General features: G+C 43.0%; 1 protein-coding gene across 5 annotated transcripts in view; it reads left to right on the top strand.

Moving 5' to 3' along the window:
* CTC1 (CST telomere replication complex component 1) overlaps positions 1-20,413 on the top strand; it is a 48,425-nt gene extending 28,012 nt beyond the window's left edge. For all 5 annotated transcript variants that reach the window (XM_061638305.1, XM_061638287.1, XM_061638315.1 and 2 more), the window contains 10 exons: positions 3,365-3,493; positions 3,761-3,825; positions 10,486-10,583; positions 10,771-10,936; positions 15,340-15,417; positions 15,518-15,674; positions 15,839-15,903; positions 16,306-16,471; positions 16,596-16,722; positions 20,079-20,413. In XM_061638305.1, the coding sequence (XP_061494289.1) occupies positions 3,365-3,493; positions 3,761-3,825; positions 10,486-10,583; positions 10,771-10,936; positions 15,340-15,417; positions 15,518-15,674; positions 15,839-15,903; positions 16,306-16,471; positions 16,596-16,722; positions 20,079-20,179 (1,152 nt within the window). In that variant the 3' untranslated portion in view covers positions 20,180-20,413. The remainder of the gene's footprint in view (positions 1-3,364; positions 3,494-3,760; positions 3,826-10,485; positions 10,584-10,770; positions 10,937-15,339; positions 15,418-15,517; positions 15,675-15,838; positions 15,904-16,305; positions 16,472-16,595; positions 16,723-20,078) is intronic.

The following is a 20,413-nucleotide window of genomic DNA, read 5'->3' as shown; positions in this document are numbered from 1 at the left end:
TCTTGGTACGTTTGTTCGGAAACACTCCTCTGACCTTCCCTAGTCCCATTCGGTTATCTGCCTAGCCTTGGCAGATTTACGGCCCAGTTAGCTGCCGGCTAATGAGTTTACAGCCCAGCTATCACACCTCCGGAGCTGACACGCACAGGCTACTGCTACCCTTCTACTACAACAGAAGTCCTTTTCAGTTCAAAGCCCTACCTTTCTGCCTGGCCTCAGCGCCACGATTCTTCACCATGGTAATGGTGACGTTGGTGGCCAGTCTTCGTCTGCAGGGTCTGCACATATATCCTTACCTAGACGTTCAAGGGCTGTGGTTGCCGCTAGAGGCATGCAGTAGCATCAGCTGGCTGGAACTACAGGCAGCACATCTGGCCCTCCAGCACTTCGTGGACACCATTAGGTTTCCAGATGTATTAATACACACCGACAACACAGCTCAGGCCCATTTGAACAAACGAGGTACTCGTTCGACGACTCTGCACTCAGAGGCGATGGCGCTGCTGTCGTGGGCAGAGGAACATACTTCGTCAGTCACGTCAGAATACATTCAGGGCCTCTTGAATGCCACGGTGGTTTGGCTGAGCTGACAGCAACTCTTCCCAGGGGAATGCTCCCTCAACAGGGAGGTGTTCCACTCTCTGCAAGTAAAGTTTGGCAAGTTCAAGGTAGACCTATTCGCCTCTGAGATGAACCATCAGAAGCAGCATTTCTTTTTTCACTTCCAGAGTCGCGGGGCTGAGCATCAGGATACACTTGCAGTTCCTTGGCTGAAGGGCCTCCTCTATGCATTTCCTCCAACTCCACTGTTGTCCAGAATATTGAAAAAGATTTGAGCAGAGAAGGCTCAGGTAGTGCTGCTAGCCCCTTATTGGCCAAGGCATCCCTGGTTCTGACATCATTCAACTGGCGAAGGTGCCACCATTCCATTTCCTGGCATGTCTGGACCTGCTCCATCAGGGCCCTCTTCTACACCCAGATCTTCAGTGGCTTCGGTTAACTGCATGGAAATTGAGCGCAACAGTCTTTTAAGTTCTGGAATTTCTCCAGCAGTAGTGAATACCATCTTAGCAGCAAGACAATCTTCGACCATTTGTAGCTACCAGAGTACGTGGCTTTCTCTATCTGGTGCAATAAGCGTGGCACCTGTCCAGAATCAGATGGGGTTACTGACGTACTACTCTTTCTGCAAGATGGCCTTCAGATGGGCATGTGTCCTAACACATTAAAGAGGCCGGCGTCAGCCTTACCTATTTTGCAAGTACAGGGTGCTGTATCCCTTGCTTCCCATTCACTTATCAAAAGATTTCTTCATGGAGCCACAGCCCTCCAGTTCCACATCGCTTTCCCTCCTGGAGCCTTCACAAACTGCTTTCTGCCCTGCAAAAGCCTCCATTCAAGCCGCTAGGATCCGTTCCTCTGAAAATTCTCTCTTTCAAATCAATCTTTCTGGTGGCTATTACAATGGCACGCAGGGTTTCTGAACTTCAGGCGCTTTTGTTGGGGAAACACCTGTGTATTTTCCATAGAGACAGGATGGTGCTGCGAACTAACCCAGCCTTTGTACCCAAAGTGAACTCGGCTTTTCATAGGCAACAGGAAATAATCCTACCTTCTTTCTCTCCTAACCCTTCCCACCCCAGGGAGAAGACATGGCACTCGCTAGATGTCAGATGGACACTGAAAATTTATATTGATAGAACTAAGTCATTTAGGAGGTCTGATTCTCTATTTGTATCCTTCCGTCCCACTAATATTTATTTATTTATTTATTGTATTTGTATACCGCCCCGTAGCTGAAGCTCTCTGAGCAGTTTACAGCATGGGAAAGAAGGTGTCAAGCACTACCTTAGCTCGGTGGATTGGAGCTCCCATTTCCTTAGTGTACTAAGCCCTACACTTACCTTCACCGTTACACATTACAGCACATTCCACTAGATCAGCTGCTACATTGGTGGCGTTTTCCACCAATGCCCCGATAGCAGATATCTGTAGAGCAGCCACTTGTGCCTCTCCTAGTACTTTCACAAGACACTACAAAATTGCCTCCATCTGACCCACCCTAGATAGTAGCTTTAGTACGTCCCACTTGGAGACCTCTGTCATCCATGAGAGAAGAAACAGTTTGTTCTTACCGTAAAGGTGTTTCTTCATGGATGACAAGAGGTCTCCAAGGCCCACCCTTACTATCTTGTTTGGTGGCTGGGACTGCGTCACTGCATGCCATGACTCCTCCGCTAATTTTCACTGTTGTTCAGTTGACTAACTTCTAGAACATTGTTCTCTCAGGTTCATCTGATGTTCTGTTTCATACGTTTCGTGTATTATGTTCTCATACTTGGGTTTGCTACTGAGGATGATGGCAGGAACTCGCCAAGAAATAAAACTGAGCCTCAGCAAGAGGGAAGGAGCAAGAAATTTTCGCTGAAGCGTTTCCTGTCTCCAAGCTCTAAGGGGAGCTACATTACCCACTTGGAGACCTCTTGTCATCCATGAAGAAACACCGTTTATGGTAAGAACAAACTGTTCCTTATGCTTCACCTTAGAGAAAGCTGTCTCACAAAGCAACATACAAAAAATATATTAAAATAGTACAAATATTAAAAAGAGTAAAAATAACAATTATATATATGTGTGCGTGTGTGTTTAATCAAAACAGCACTGGTAAAAATATTGTAAAAACCAGTTAGCTTATAAAGTTTAAAAAATAATCATAAAAAAACCATCCTGAATAAAACATTTTAAAAGGCTACTTATAAGTGCAAAGTGGTGGTGGTGGGGCGCTTGCTGGATTGTCCCATGGAGGGAATTCCATTGTTGAGGTGTTGCTGGAGAAAAGGCCACATCTCACCAAAGTCTGATTTAAAGGGAGGCCAAAAGTGTGAGTGGACTGTCTTTAACACTGGGGATGTTCATAAGAGGAAAGGCGATTGTTTAATGAACCAGGTCCCAGAGGACTTTAAAGATCAAAACCCAGTGCCTTAAACTGAGCCCAGAACAAATGGGTAACCAGTTTAAGTGGTGTAGGATAGGTATTCAATCTGATCACCTTGCTCCTACCAGCATCCTGGCAACTACATTTTGATGGCAGCCCCTCGCAGAGAACATTTTAGCAATCCAGTCTGGATGCACCCAGTGCATGGGTAACTGAAGCCAGACTTTATTGCTGTATCTTAGCCTTTCCCTCTGTCGTTCACCTGGCTACCTCTCTTCTTGAAATAACCTTTTACAAACAACTTTTCATTTGTTTTCTTGTATGATTGTGCCCTTTTGGTGGTGGTTTTTTTAATTCTCTGCAAGAAGTCTTGCACTATACTTTATTTTTGTATGCTGTACTGTATCTCATATGCTATTGCCTTTGCAGGACTTGGATGTGTTCGATAAACTGTGCTCCTCATCGGCACCAGGCAATCTCTTGAATGTGCTGAGCCATTCTCTGTTTTTGCCTGTTCCGGATGCTGCGCTCCTGCATCATGTGGGATGTATGTCTCAGGTAGGCCTGCGTGTCTTGTAGTTACGTGTTTCTGCAGGTTGTGACCCAGAAGGCTTCTGCAGTGACAGTGTTGTTTTAGCTTTTATCTAGTGCAAATGGCGAACAAAGCATGGATAATGCAAGGAGTCCTAGTCATGGATGGTGGGGGGTGGGGAGCAGTTTACTGCTAGTATGCTCAGATCAAGGGATCTGGCTGTACAAAGGACAAAACTAAATCAGGGAGGGCAGAGGGTGAATGTCTTATAAAAAAGAAACATTGTTTTTCAGCTGATTCCAGCACTGTCGGAGTTGGAACAAAAGCTGTTCTCCATTGAAGAGATCCTCAGTTCTAGGTATGCTAGCCTTTCCTCTGTTTCTATGTACTGAGAAGCTGATCACAGAATCTGCGGGCTCTGGCTTGCAGGAATAGCGTAAGGAAAGCTAAAACCCAGAATGAGCTGAGGCTGGTGAGGGAAGCGAGGAACAACAAAAAGGGTTTTTTCAGATATGTTCGAAGCAAGAGAAAGACCAAGGAAACGGTGGGACTGCTGCTCAATGAGGATGACAAAATGTTGACAGATAACAAGGAAAAGGCAGAACTGCTCAACGCCTATTTTGCCTCCGTTTTCTCCCCAAAAGGGGAACAGTGTGCAACCTTGCATCGGTAGCAGTCTCAGTAAAGGGTCGGGATTGCAGTTCGAGATTGATAAGGAGATAGTCAGGAAATACCTAGTTAACCTAAATGAGTTCAGATCTCCAGGGCCTGATGAACTGCATCCCAGAGTATTGAAGGAACTTGCTGATGTACTCTCGGAACCTCTTGCCATCATCTTTGAGAAATCCTGGAGAACGGGAGAGGTGCCGGAGGATTGGAGATGGGCAAATGTCGTCCCGCTCTTTAAAAAGGGTAAAAAAGAAGATCTGGGGAATTATAGGCCGGTCAGTCTGACTTCAATACCGGGAAAGATATTAGAACGGATAATAAAAGAGTCCATTGGCAACTATCTAGATGACAATGCTGTGATTAGTAGGAGCCAGCATGGGTTTGTCAAGAAAAAATCCTGTCAAACTAATCTCATCTCTTTTTTTGATCGGGTCACTAGCTTAGTAGATGGTGGAAATGCTGTAGATGTCATCTATCTAGATTTCAGCAAAGCGTTTGACAAAGTCCCCCATGACCTTTTGATTAGCAAACTGGTCAAATGCGGACTGGATGGAAATACTGTCAGGTGGATTCACAACTGGTTGGAAAACCGTACTCAAAGAGTGGTCGTCGGTGGCTCTGCTTCGGACTGGAAGGAGGTTTCGAGTGGAGTGCCACAGGGCTCTGTCCTGGGGCCGAAACTCTTCAACATTTTTATCAATGACTTAGATGACGGGGTGGAGGGAAGCCTTATGAAGTTTGCGGATGATACGAAACTGGGAGGGATAGCTAACACAATGGAAGACAGGAATAAAATCCAAAGGGACCTGGATAAACTAGAAAATTGGGCTGAAATTAATAAAATGACATTCAATAAAGACAAATGCAAGATTCTGCATTTAGGCCACAAAAACAAAATGCACGGGTACAGGATGGGAAATACCCGGCTTAGCAGTAGTGCGTGTGAGAAGGACCTTGGAATTGTAGTGGATCGCAAGTTGAACATGACCCAGCAGTGTGATGCTGCAGCAAAAAAGGCAAACGCGGTTTTGGGCTGCATAAACAGAGCTATAGTTTCCAGGTCGAGGGAAGTAATAGTCCCACTATATTCTGCATTAGTCAGGCCTCATCTGGAATACTGCGTTCAGTTCTGGGCGCCTCATTTTAAGAAAGATATAGACAAGTTAGAGCGGGTTCAGAAGAGGGCGACGAGGATGATAGCCGGTATGGAGAACAAGTCTTATGAGGAAAGGTTGAAGGAACTTGGCATGTTCAGTCTGGTGAAGAGAAGGCTGAGGGGTGACATGATTGCACTCTTTAAGTACCTGAAGGGCTGTCACATAGAGGGGGGTACAGATTTGTTCTCTGCTGCCCCAGAGGGTAGGACTAGGTCTAATGGTTTTAAGTTGCAGGAGCATAGATTCAGATTGGACATTAGAAGGAACTTCTTGACAGTAAGGGCAGTTCGGCAATGGAACCGACTGCCTAGGGAGGTGGTGGGATCCCCTTCGCTGGATGTCTTCAAGCAGAGGCTGGACAGCTATCTGCGGGAGATGCTCTAGCTGTGGATTGCCTGCTGTGAGCAGGGGGTTGGACTCGATGGCCTACAAGGCCCCTTCCAACTCTATGATTCTATGATTCAGCGATGAGTCATAAGGAATAATACTGCCCAGTAAACCATCTCCTGCAACAAGGAGTTTTGTATTGGCTCCTGAGTCATCTGAACGACTAAAAAGGAAAAGTAGTGATATTCTGCCCTTTAATGCCAACATCTCTAGCTGTGACTATGAGAAAAGTTGGTTCTGGAGCATGAGTACCTTGTATTGAGATGAGAGAGGACTGGATGGGGGGGCATGAGGTGCACACAGTCCTCTTGTTAATCTGAAGCATGGTTTGCACTGGCTGTGTGCACAAGGGCAGGAGAAACAAGGAAAGCGGTGCTCTCTTAGACCCTATCAGCATCCTCTGTACGTGTCTGCTGCATCCACGATATAATGATGTCCATGATATATCAGTGCTTTTAAATAAGACCAAAGGGGATCATGTTGAGATGAAGCACCACTGATATCACTTAAAAGATATATATTCCTATTGACTGTGCTGTTGTTACTTGTTTGGTACCGTCCTTGTCAGTACCAATGCCTCCTGCTACTCTCAGTTGAATCAGCACCTCCTCCATCTTTGGGTCCATCTATGGAAATTTACCTTCTGTGTTGGAGGTTTCCACAGCGATGGTGGCTGTTGTGAAGCAGTTGCTGATTCTGCCTGCACCGTTGTTGGGGGCTGAGCAGTGCCGTCACTAGGGTTGGTGTCACCCAGTGCGGGGCCTGATGGCCGCACTGACTGCCTGCCGGGACGCCCCGATCGGCAGCTCCGAGCTGGCGGCAGGCCGGCAAGGGTGTGCCCCCGAGCTCTGCCCAGCCCACCGCGGGGAGGGGCTCACCCGCCCACTCACCCGGAGCCTGCCTTTGGCCCGCCACGTTGGGGCGCCAAGGGAGCCGGCGGGCAGCTGTCTGCCGGGGGCAGAGCCTCCTCCCGACAGATCTCCTCCTCCTCCTGGGACCACTTCCCCTTCACACGTCCCTTGCTTCCTCTCCGGTCTGGGCTCCGGCTGCCTTTGCGCGGGTTTCGTGCACTCCTGGGTTCTGCGCCAGCCAGATGGGAGCCCCCGCGGCGGCTCTGGGTGTCACCCCTCTCATGGTGTCACCTGGGTGCGGTCCGCACCTCCCGCACCCGCCTAGTGACGCCTCTGGGGCTGAGGAATATCTCTGTGGAGTTGGAGTTGGTCTTCATCTGCTGTTATCTCTGTGTTGTCCCTGGATATTAACTCAAGATACAGATGGACAACCCATGGGGTGCATGCAGTTTTTGCTTTTCTCCTGTGCTGCCTGCCAGTTGCCCCTTATAGCCCTTTGCATCCAAATTTATCCACTGCCTTTGCTCTTGTCAATGAATTTGCCCCATAATGAAGCTAATCTTGCTGCCTCTCCTTTAGCTCAACTTCTTTTTTCCTGCTTTTGACCATAGATGTACCAGGCAGAGTATGTCTACTTGGTGTTCGACTTTGCCAGCTCCACGGTAGTGATGCCTTTTAAGATTACCTGCTTTGGTGTTTGAGAGCAGGGAAATGAAATCTGCAAGAGATAGAGGGTGGGTGGGGTTAAGGTGTATTGTGTAAGGGTATGTCAGGGTGGTGTGTGTATGTCCACAAAGGCCAAAGAGGTTGCCCATCCCTGACATAAGGGATCAAACCACACTGTTGCCTATGGAGAAACACTTGTATACATGGTGTTTCGTATGGCTAGGTCAGTGAGGCTTGAGATTAAACAGCTGCCTTGCTCAGTTTGAGAACCAGTGTTCTAGTTAGTGCATGCTGACGCCTCCATGCCAGTAGTAATTCCAGTGCTAGTAGTGTTGCTACAGGTGGCCAAGGAGTCCTGGGTGAAACAATCTACTATGATTCAGTATTCAAACTGTTGGAAAATCTCTACTGGATCCAGGAGGATGGGGTATTACTTCCTTTATAAATGTCCTGCACCTAGATCAATAGTAGTTGAAGTTGCGCAAAAGTAAATCCTGCAAGCACATCCATTCCCCGCCCCCCCATCTCTGTCTATTAAGCTCAGAGGCTGAATATCCTGGGTCACAAATTTTGTTGGACAGCTCCTTTGTCACTTCATGTACTAAGCATGTATATCAAGGCATCAACACTTCATCCTTCATTGGCTGTCTCTTACTATCTGGGAGGTAACTCACCAGAGTCTTTCAACAAGAGGCTTCAGGATGGGCGAAACAACAAATTTGCATGTCACGGCATGTGGTTGATTGTGGATTGAAGGCAGTGGCAGGTGCAATAGCCCTTCGTAGGAATGCCTGATCCCGCTCTGCTGGCCTGCCCCAGGATGTCAGAGCTAGAAATGGGGACCTTCCTTTGGAAGGTGACAGTTTCTTTGCTGAGAAATGACGCTTGATAGAGTGCAAAAACTCCATCATACTTTTTGCTATTGGCCTTTGTCAGGAATTTTAACTTTGCAAGTATTATCCGTTTATAGTGCCAGTCTTTTGGAAACCCAGGGCTGCCAGTTTACCACCTATAGCTGATTAATCCACTTTAACACCTAGAATTGTTGTGGGTTTATAATTCAGGTTCTGCAAAATAGTATTTTGCAGTACAGGAGAATGTTTGAGTTCATTTTCTGTTTATATTAATAAACATGTACTACTTATAATGACACATACATAAATCCTAGGGTATGCAATAGTAATACTCAAACATTTCTTGTTACTGAAGCCTAGATCTTAAAATTTAAATATTTCCAGTTCTTACCAGCTCTTATATGTTCCTACCAGCATATGCAGAGGAAAGTGAGCTTCAGATAGCAGAAAGCTGCTATGTTCAAATTTTAGAGTATATTTATACGGTTTCTGAGCATCTTATGTCACTTTCTGATAAATTGGGCTCAGAGCTGAAACCATCTTACTGTTTTTAAACATTCCCAGAACTTTAACATATATACAAAGGGAGTTTACTTATACTCAGTAAATTATTTTCCCTAAACATTCCCCATCAACTTAAACAAGGAGACACACATATTTCTTCTATATAAGGCAAATTCTAAATTTACTTTCAGCAGCCCTAACATCATTACATCATGACTATCCTTGTCATGACATCCATGTATTCAACATATCATATTTAGATATTCCTTAACCCAATATTTATTGATGAATGACTGATAAACAAAACTTTAAGTACCTTTGTGACTTTGAATGATAAATTGAGCATTAACCAGACTTCAGGTAATGTTAACCTCTAACATTAGATTTTTGTTATCCAATATTCTTCCTGTGTTTATAAAAACAAAACAAACCAGCTTGTGAATGAAGCTGATAGCAGTTACTCAAAAATCATCACAAGCTTGCTTTAAGTTAGTGTCCTTCCTTAGTATAACTATTGCTTTTATGTATTATCTTCAACTTCATAATTATTTCTCATTAACCATTTCTACTTGGCCATGGTTTACTTTTGTTAAAATGGTATATATTGTGTTCCCTGTTTGATGATGTATTAACACTATTATCACTCTCTGGTGTTTCTCTCATTATATTGAGTTTCAGGAGGAACTTAAACATTCCTGTTTGCCCAGGTATTTGATGGCTGAAAGATACTATTCCTGGCAACCTTGAAATTTGGGCCCAAAGTACCTTGAGGACTGCCTGACTCCCTGTGTTCCATCTCTATCACTGAGATCTTCTAATGGGGCACTTCTGGTGGTTCCCCACACCCTTGAGGCTTGGTTGGCCTACGCTAGGGACTGAGCCTTTAGTGTGGAAGTCCCTACTGCTTAGAGCAGCCTTTCCCAACCAGTGTGCCTCCAGATGTTGTTGGACCACAATTCCCATCTTTCCTGACCATTGGCAATGCTGGCTGAGGCTGATGGGAGTTGTGGTCCAACAACATCTGGAGGCACACTGGTTGGGAAAGGCTGACTTAGAGGTTCGGCAGGAACCGTCCCTTCTTTCTTTCAGGCGTCTCTTGAAAACCGAACTTTTTAGACAGGCCTTTTAAAATGAATTTTCTTTTCCAGCCAATGCAGGACTTATGGATGCTTTTATTATTGTGTTTTTATTGTTTTTTAATTATATCATGTTTTTGTATTTGGTAATGCTGCTGCCTTGATATACTTCTATGAAAAGTGTGGCTTATACATATCCTAATAAATAAATAAATAGCTGTGAGGGTATGTGACTGCTTTATATGTTTTTACATGTTCTTCATGTTTTTAATTGTTTTAAAAATGTTTTGTGTGTGTGTGTGTGTGCATATATATATATATATATATTTAATGGTATTTTATCGCTTTGGTGTTTGCCATCCTGGGCTCCTTTGGGAGAAAGGGCAGGATAGGAATATATCGACTCTCACTCAGTGTGATGCCCACTCAAGAGCCATAGTTACAGGTAAGCAACACTTCCCTGTTGGAGCATCTCTCCTATTGAAAGATGCTGATTCTCCTGCTGCTGTTTCTAAAAAGAAAATTACTGACCTCAGCCAAGCCTTTCAGAAGATGCAAGTCCCTTTCTATTTGTTGCTTTTTAAATTGCCCCATAGGTTTAAACATGCATGTCCTCAAGCATGGATACAATGGATTTTAATTATTTAAAATGAGCCACATGGAGCTTTGGAAAGACAACATACAAATATTGCCAAGTAAATAATGGTCTGTGTGTGTGTGTAATGTGTGGAGATACATATGCTCATGAGGTAATTAATGTTCAAGTAGAAACACACTGGGTTGAGAATTTGGTCATACCCTCTCCAGGTATTTGAGAATCTGGTAAAATTCTTACATCTCTTCCCTCTCATTAGTTTCACAGGGTCCCTGGTCTCTTTCTCTGGAGAAATAGTCGAGAGGACTTTGCGCGAATCTCTTTTCGGAAAGAAGCCACTTGCAGATTTTTTGACGGGTGAGAACCTGGAGTGTTTACCTGGGCCATGGCTGAGTAAATAAATCAGACAGTTTGCCCTGATGGGTGTGTATCGGTAGCAGGGAATGATTCTGCAAGAGGAGAGCTGCTCTGACACTCTGCTTGTGAAACTAGCTTTTCTAACATAGTGTGAGATCAAAGTGTTACCTATCTTCTACACACTTAGGTAACCTCTTACCCTGGGATTACACTGTGAAGCTGAGTGTATCACCTATAGCTGGTTCCTCAGTGGTGCTGGATGTGTACGTTGAGCCTCCTTTCCTGCCATATCTTTGGGGTTTGCTTCCTGGAGCCCGAATTCTTTTTCAAAACGTACAGCGCAAAGTCTCCAGGTATGTCTAGATCCACAAGGCATTGAAATGGGTTTAAATGCATACTATATCCTAGTTGGTGTGTGGGTGCTGCCCACCCCTGCAACCTTGTGGTGTCCCATTACTAGAGTTAGCATTTTTAAATGTTTGTGTACCAGTTCTCTGGCAGACCGTTTAATGATTTTTCTGCCTGTTGTAGCAGTTGTCATGCACGGTGTCAAATACTGTATGATTTTAAATTGTATTTTATTGCTTCTTTTATTGCCTCTGTATTGTATTTTATTGTATTACAACTTTAGTTCCATGGAATTCAAATTGCAAAACAATAAAACACTATAAAAGAAGCAATAAAAATACAATTAAATCAATGTGAGTATTTAATTCGGTGAATGTGCTGCCTTCCTTCTTCAACCACAAATCCACTTACGTGCCATGGACCACCTGAATGAAGCTCACAGGCCACAGTTTGGGAACTCCTGTCCTAAAAGCTCGTTAAGGTCTTATATCTCCTTCAGGAAGAAGATTCTTACTTTTGAAAAACTAACTGAAAAGCATAGCTGCTAGCTGTTGCCATCCTAACCTGCTGAAAGGACTGAGTGATCAATAAAACTTGTTGACCAGATGTCAGTCGGTGTATGCGGAATGGGCATCCTTACAGTGTGAGGGTCCCAGGCTGTATAAGGCAAATAATTGGTATAACCGATGGAGAACAGTTTAAAATGTTCACACTTCTCAGTATTTGTTAGGACATGTGTGTCAGCATGCTGTACCACTTGACATTTTCGAGTCCCCTTTCCAAGGCAGCCCCACTGTAGGAATCGGGTCTGGAACTGGCAAAACCCTGAATACACATTGCAATGTTGACTCTCTGCAGGTGGGGGAAAGAGCCTCCATATTAGCCTTAGATGAGAATAGACATTTCTAAGCAATCATTCCAGCCTGGTTCTTGGTCCCAAAGTATTCTCAGGTTCCTTACCTTGGGGACGGGGAACCTGTGGTCCTCCAGATGTTGTTGGACTGCACCTCCCATTATTCCTGACCATTGGCCATCCTGTCTGGGGCTGATGAGAGTTGGAGCACAACAACATCTGGAGAGCCACAGGTTCCTGCTTTACAGGACAGAAGCCCCATCCATTACAGGCAGACTTAATAGGCCACAACCATTCTACTAAATACTATATAAGTATCACTTCCATCTTATCTGGGTTCATTTTCAGTCTGTTCTCTCTCTCATCCATTGGATTGCTGCTTCCAGACAGTGCTAATACTGCTTCACAGTAAATGTGGGTGGATGTTAAAGAACCCTGCCCCCCCCCCAAAGGCAAATGTGAAAACTTTGCAAAGAGGCTTAGGCATCTTAGGAGCTAAAGACCAGGGACTCATGGAGAATTTACTGTGTATAACTTGCAGTATAATGGTATACACATCTACTCAGAAGTAAGTCTCTTTGTTTTAATGGGGCTTACTCTCAGGGACATGGGTACAGGGTGGCAGCCTAGGCTTTGGTTTAAGGTTGGTATCTGGGGCGGAGAAAGGGTTCTTGTGACTTTAACAATGTATGGCAGGCAGATGTTCAACAGGTCATGCCCTTTCTAATAGGGAAATATAATTCTGGGAAAAGCTTTTACCATGACTGTACTCTCTCTAATTTTGAGTTATGGCACCCACCCCACCCCCCAGTAGCCATAAGAAGAGCCTGCTGGATGAGGCCAGGGACCCATCTAGTCCAGCATCCTGTTCTCATAATGGCCAACCAGATGCCTCTTCTGGGAAGCCCACAAGCAGGCTCTGAGCACATGAGCCCTCTCCCCTTTTGTGGCATTTGGAAGCATATTGCCTCTGACAATGGAAACAGAGTATGGTTGCCCTTAGCAGCCATTGAAAGTATTTTGCTCCATGAATTTGTCTAATCCTCTCTTAAAGCCATCCAAGTGGGTGTCCATCACTGCCTCTTGTGGGAACGAATTCCACAGTTTAACTATGCGCTGCGTGAAGAAGTCCTTTCTTCTGTCTGTCCTGAATCTTCCAACTTTCAGCTTCATTGAATGTCCATGAGTTCTAGTGTTATGAGAGAGGGAGAAAAAGTTTTCCCTATCTGCTTTCTCCATACCATGCATAATTTTATACACTTCTATCATGCCACCTCTTCCTCGCCTTTTTTCTTAACTAGGAAGGCCCCAATTCTGCAACCTTTCCCCATATGGGAGTTGCTCCAGCCCTTTTGATAATTTTGGTTGCCCTTTTCTGAACCTTTTTCAACTCCACATTATCCTTTTTGAGGTGGGGCGACCAGAACCATATGCAATATTCCAAATGTGGCCTCACCGTAGATTTGTATAACAGCCTTATGGTATCAGCAGTTTTATTTTCAGTTCTTTTTCTAATATTCCCTAGCCATGTTGTGACTGGCCCCCAAGCATGCTCTCAAACTTCAATATGTCACTGGTCTAAAAAAGATTGGCAACCCCTTATATAGGATTATAGTCACATCATAAACATGTTTAGTCTTTACAAGTGTTATAAAACCATTTGGTCATGTTTGATTTATTTTTGTAATACAACTTCTTAGAAGATTTAAAGTGCACGCTTTCCTCCCATGCTTTGGGATTTATGATAAAGACCATTTACATAGGGTTTTTTTTGTAAAATCTGGGTTTATGTAAAATATATATTTGTGTGGGAAGGGGGAAAACAGCATTGAAAAGAAAAGGGAAAACTGTCAAGACTGATGGAATGAATCACAGCTTACAAGTTTTAAAAAATGTTCATTGACCCCTATAAAACCCGAGTTACATAGCTTCATCAGTTTCATCAGGCAATATCTGTGATAAATGCATATAATGTTATTGCACCATTATGTACAACTGGTCTTTAAAACTGGCTAGTAGAAACTAATATTTGGCTACTAGCCATATTTTGCAGAGTCCTGTCTACTAACTCCTTTCGTTAGCTAGCTGGATCATTCTTTCTATCTGGAGGTGGGTGGGTAATAATTCTAAGAAACTTCTTAGACTAACATTTATCTTTTAAATTATTTTGTGTAACAGTTAATAAAGCAGGTATCATAAAGCAAGCATGCACTTTGTTTTAATGAAAATATATTAGTTTCAGAAAATGATTCAAAGGCTATTATTGGAAAAGCCAAGATAAATATTAATCTAAGGAATTTTAAAGCTCCTAGTAATTCCCATGCTGTATACAAAGATTCGTCAAGAAATGCACATTTTAAGGCTGGCACAGTTGCAAACGAGGCTGAGTCAAGCCAGGATGCAGCTGTTTTGTTTGCTGCAGTTTGAGGGCCGTATAATGAATGTCTGGGCTATAATAAAGAGATTAGCAGCCACTCTGAGGTCCATTAATAGAGCGCTTTGCGAGTCCAGTTTCTGCCTTGTAGTATTTATTTGTCTTGATTAATTTAGAAAAATGCTGTTGTTATGCACCTCCAAGTCGATGACGACTTATGGCGACCCTATGAATCAGTGACCTCCAAGAGCATCTGTCATGAACACCCTATTCAAATCTTTTAAGTTCAGGTCTGTGGCTTCCTTTATGGAATCAATCCATCTCTTGTTCGGCCTTCCTCTTTTTCTACTCCCTTCTGTTTTTCCAAGCATTATTATCTTTTCTAATGAATCATGTCTTCTCAGGATGTGTCCAAAGTATGATAACCTCAGTTTCATCATTTTAGCTTCTAGTGACAGTTCTGGTTTAATTTGTTCTGACACCCAATTATTTGTCTTTCTTGCAGTCCATGGCATCCGCAAAGCTCTTCTCCAACACCACATTTCAAATGAGTTGATTTTTCTCTTACCAGCTTTTTTCACTGTCCAACTTTCACATCCATACATAGAGATCGGGAATACCATGGTCTGAATGATCCTGACTTTAGTGTTCAGTGATACATCTTTGCATTTGAGGACCTTTTCTAGTTCTCTCACAGCTGCCCTCCCCAGTCCTAGCCTTCTTCTGATTTCTTGTCTCCATTTTGGTTAATGATTGTGCCAAGATATTGATAATCCTTGACAAGTTCAACATCCTCATTGTCAACTGTAAAGTTGTGTAAACCTTCTGTTGTCATTACTTTAGTCTTTTTGATGTTCAGCTGTAGTCCTGCTTTTGTGCTTTCCTCTTTAACTTTCATCAGCATTCTTTTCAAATCATTACTGGTTTCTGCTAGTAGTATGGTATTGTCTGCATATCTTAAATTATTGATATTTCTCCCTCCAATTTTCACACCTCCTTCATCTTGGTCCAATCCTGCTTTCCGTATGATATGTTCTGCGTATAGATTAAATAAATAGGGTGATAAAATACACCCCTGTCTCACACCCTTTCCGCTGGGGAACCAATCGGTTTCTCCATATTATGTCTTGTGCAGAGTATATAGGTTGCACATCTTAAATAAAAAACCCTCTTTATTACAGATTCGGAAATGTCTATTGTACTTACAATGCATCTAGCTGCGTGTGTGTTCTGACTGCCGCAACCCACAGATCTTCCCAGTGAGTATCAAACTGTTGTCTCTCTTGACAATTCTGCACCCCTCACTCACCCATTGCTGTACTGCATTTGGTTAATGCATTTCATTTTTCCCTTTTCTAGGCATTTGGCTGCCAAGTGTACTCCAACAGTGTATTTGTCCAATATACTCCTTCAGCCTTCTAGTCTATGCCGAGCACAGGTTGTCTGTCACTTGATGTGCGTCCTTTCTCTCTCCCTGCGCTGGATCTGTTCCCTTTGCAACAACATTTTCACAGAGGTGCCCAGTTCAGCCATATTTGAAGGCTGTTTGATTGTTTTCTATGTGAAGAGAAAGTATGTGTATGCATTCAATCATTGGAGCCCCACACCTGTAGTTTGAAGCCCATACACATATTTACCGTCTGGCAGAACTGACGTGACTTTGCTCTCTCTTTCATCCAGGGAAGATGGAGCCAGTGTAACCCACCTTGCTCGCCTCATGCAGGAGTGTGTAAAGCTAGTGCCAAGTGAGTACTGCAGATTAGACTTGAAGGGAATTTACCTTCCATAAATTTATCTAGAAAAATCCTTCAATGTGGCTGTGAAGGTAAACTTCCGTTTCATCTGTTTAGTCAGTATCAGGATTTGAACACAATGGCTATTCTGCCTCACCGAGTTTCAAAGGGCATTTTAAAATGCAAGCTCCTTTCTTGCACTACCCACAGCAGTGGCAGCAAGTTGGGGATGGGGAACAAGGGGAGAAGATGGGAAGGGCTGGTGAGCCTAATTAGGGTCCACGGGCTGGAGTCCCCCCCCCAACTCACCTGTTCTACAGGGTAGAGTAAGCCAGTTGAGTAGACAAACCACCATTCTGAGTCGGAATCGTTTTGTGATCTCATTACTCCTTCAAACCCTACTTTTCCCTTCAGAATCCTAGTAGAAGATGGAACCGGTGAATGTGTGGTGGTATGCACAAACCAACAGGTGCGGAAAATGCTGGGTCTGAGCCTGAAGGAGTGGGACGTTGTGCAGAACCATGTTCAGTGCACGGGCAGCATTGACATTCAGCACAAGGAAGCAAGTACTGGGGTTGGGGTGAGTGGCTTATTCTCTTGTGGCTGAACTGCTAACCCTGTATCTGACTTGTGATTTCTCCCTAGCTAGCTTTGATGTATTTCACTCACTCAGTACACTGCCAATCATCTTCTGCTTTTGATAGAGAATGGAAGAGCATGAAGAAGTGTTCACTTGGTATTTGAGAAGCTTATGTAGAAGCCCAGCTGTCTGTCGGTCTATCCTGTTGACTTTGAAACTGGATAGGAAGCCCCCAGAGGTTCAGAAGGCAGGTATGTAGATGTGTGCTTCCAGTGTTATCAGAGCTGAATATACAAGTCTCCAGTGCTGAGGGAAGAAACCGTATGTATTTTTATGTAAAAGGTCTTCCTGGGCAACATAGCAGAGTAGTGATGGGCTCCTACTTGGGAGGAAGAACAGGATACAAATCAAATAAATAAATAGTAGTGGACAGATTGTTGAACTAGGACCTGTGAGGCCAGGGTTCAAATCTCCACTCAGCCACGAAGCTCGGCCAGACACAGTTCCTCAGATGAACAACCACCCTGTGAGAGATGTTAGGCTAAAAGGGAAGGGGAAGACCAAAAAAGACACCCTGAAGTCTTTGGAGAAAAGGTGGGATATCAATGTAGTAAATAAATGGCAGAGGGGTGCCAGCCCTGAAACCAGCACTAACATCAGTTAAATGCTATTTATCTGCTGATGCAACTTCAGTTTGAACAGCTCCCTGGCATGACTAGTCTTCAAAGAGCCGCACAATGGCGGCTGAGCGTTAGGAAGCTGCTGTTGTTTTCCTGCTGGTTACAGTCTCCAAAGTGAGTGAGCACACCGCACTCTAGGCTCCCTCTCCTGTAGATGGATCACTGCCAAAAGTGATCATATTTAATCACTTCTGTTTTCACTGTTCCTGTTTTGTACCTATGTTTCTTGGCTGTTTCCAAACCAAAACGCTGACATTCGGATCGTATTTCCTTTTCACATTTGCCTCCTGTTAGTTCCTCCTTCCTAACAAATAATGAACAATTTGCTTTGCTCGACTGCCATCTAGTGCTTATTCAGGGCTCCTGCTTGGGAGGAAGGGCAGGATATAAATCAAATAATAAATAAATAAATAATAAATATCATGCATTATATCAAGCATATAATGACTTGTTAACCTAATCCTATGCAGTTAGATACTATTGAGTTACTTGTGCAGAGCCTTTGGATCCTAAAGCGAGTTCATGTAATGGGATGCAATCTAATCCCTACTGCCTAGATCTATCTGCAATTCCAATTAAGAAATAATCAGGTAAAATGTAGACTTTATGAAGCATATTACTGAGCATTTCAAATCCCACCATCTTTAATCTGTTACATTCTGGCTGTCCCTGAAACAACATTTGAAGAAGGAAGTAGAAAAAGAGGAAGACCAAACAAGAGGTGGATTGATTCCATAAAGGAAGCCACAGACCTGAACTTACAAGATCTGAACAGGGTGGCTCGTGACAGATGCTCTTGGAGGTCGCTGATTCATAGGGTCGCCATAAATTGTAGTCGACTTGGAGGCATATAACAACAACATCTACTTGCATGACTCACTCCCTGGTTGATTCTCACAATGTTGGTTTCTGGTCTGCTTAGAACATGTTCTCCCTGATATGTTATTGTTAAGGAACCCTGCCTATGTCAGAGGTAGGCTGTCTGAAGGAGGAATGGGTTGAATTGCCCTATAGCTCCTATGACTCCACTAAATCTTCCTGAGTCACAACCTTTTTCATCAATGGCTAGCAGAGACGTTGAATTTAAGACATTGGCTCAAACAGGAATGTTCTTTGTTTTATAAATTTGCGCTTGGAGAGGCAAACAAATTAATAGTTCGCATCTACTCTCCAGACAGCAAGGATCTCCATTTCTTCAGTGCATTGCTGCTAAAATTGTACAGTTGATGTGTCTCCCATAAATCAAGTTCTTATTGGTAGATAGCAATACTTATGTAGAAGTTCTATTCTGCTCTAGGGAGATGTATTATTCTTTCAATTAGTATTGTGGCTTCCAAAGCACATGGCATCTGTCCCACATATCCTATTGTAAAACCGGGTCTGGATTACTCTTTAACCTCCATTCTAATCAGCCAGCATTGCAGGTCTTTGTTCATTTTGCCTATAGTAGTCTCTAATTGTCTTGCTTTTATCTCCACTAGTCTGGTGGAATCCCACCTCACTGGAAATGCATTCCTACCCTTTTGATGACCTTCTGGTCCCTGCTATACATAAAACCAGGGACCCAGGAATTCCTAGATGCAGTGACAAATTATCCTAAATGTATGCAAGAGAGGGAGGATAATCTCCAACGCTACCTCTGAAAAGAGAGAATGAGCCTAAAAGCTGATGTTTGGTCATTTAATCTAAGGGAGGATTGATTTGTTTATATTTTATTAGTCTATCAACTTGGTTCTTTAGGCAATCTACAAGTGAGGAGAAATCAAACGGAGTAAAACAAAAATGCAAGCATTACAATAAAATGCCATAACACCAGCTCAGAGAATAAAAATAGAGCTGCAAATGCTGTAAGGAGAGAGACTAAAACAACATTGATATCAAACTTTAGAAACAGCAGATTTGATATTTTAAAAGCTAATGTTAAAAACATTAAAATATTATAAGGCTTCCATGAAAAAGAAGGTATTTCCCTAGTGCAAAAAGATGGCTGTAGGTGTCAGATGGGGCCCCTAGGGAGGGCATTCTATAGCCAGGGGTCACCACTGAACAGACCCCCTCTCTTGGTGCCACCCACTATACATCAGGTAGAGGGGACAGTTGGAGATGGGCCTCGGTTGATTATTAATGTCTATGTTTAAATGTGATTCTGGGCAGCGTAGCCATCTCGATCTGAACTCGGTACGAAGTGCACAGTTGTGCACACAGGGTGACCACAGTTCCTGCACCTTTAATAGTTCTAAAGAGGGAATTTTACAAGGTATAGATTGCATGACAAGCTACACCTGCTTAAATTCCATCTTCTACATGGCTGTTAAATATGCAGGAGCTCTTGTCTTCTTCTTTTTTAACCTGGCCAGCCTATGCACAGTTAACAAGCAATTTTGTTGAACTATTTGAAACAGATTAGAAATTAGAGGGAAAGGGCAGGTAAACTGTTGATCTACAAATTTTGTATAAGCAAAACAACACAGGTCCATCTATTTGATATATACCTGGGTGTTTTTGTGGATTTTTATGGGGTGGGAGGGGCTTGTTATTTATCTCTATAGACCTCTAGCAATTTATACTGTCAGTACCAGAGTCTGGAAATTGTGGCATAATGTTCTTTTTTTTGCAGATTGTAAAACCAATGAAAGTTCTCCACTAAAATGTTCTTGGCTTCTTAAACTTAGAATAAAAAAAGGTTTGCTGTATAAGGTGTTAAGTATCTTTTTTCTGGCTCATACATTTTTAACTGTTGTCCCAACCAACTCTCAGTTTGAAAATATTTACATTTTTGGATAATGTAAATAACTTTAAGAAAGTAGATCAAGTGGAAAAATTATAGAATTAAGCAAAAACTACATGATTAGTTGGTTCTCCCCCCCCCCATCTTCTTTATACAGAATGTTGCAACCTTGTTGTTTAATATGTTTTGTTCTTTCAAGGATCAAGACAGTTGAGGAGATTTTACTTGAATGAATTAGAGTTCCTAAGTTGGATGAGGAATAGACGGAACTTCTTGTGTCTGAATGTCCAGGAGACATGAAGAATGGAAAGGGACAAATAATACTATATTTCTACTAGAGGCCCAGCATCTCATCTCTTGCTTCACATAGAGGAGGAATGAGGAAACTTCTGTTTCTAATATGCATCTCAGCATTTAGAGATCATTCAAATTTTTCATATACTATGCAACAACTATTATGTACTTGTACTATACAAATCTTTTGTAGTTTTTTATCAAATCGTTATTGCAAAAATTAAAATGAACATTTAAACA

This window comes from Rhineura floridana, chromosome 1, assembly GCF_030035675.1.
Source record: "Rhineura floridana isolate rRhiFlo1 chromosome 1, rRhiFlo1.hap2, whole genome shotgun sequence".
NCBI classification, from domain to species: domain Eukaryota; kingdom Metazoa; phylum Chordata; class Lepidosauria; order Squamata; family Rhineuridae; genus Rhineura; species Rhineura floridana.
The sequence above is the reverse complement of the archived record's forward strand: the minus strand, read 5'-3'. Positions and strand labels throughout refer to the sequence as shown.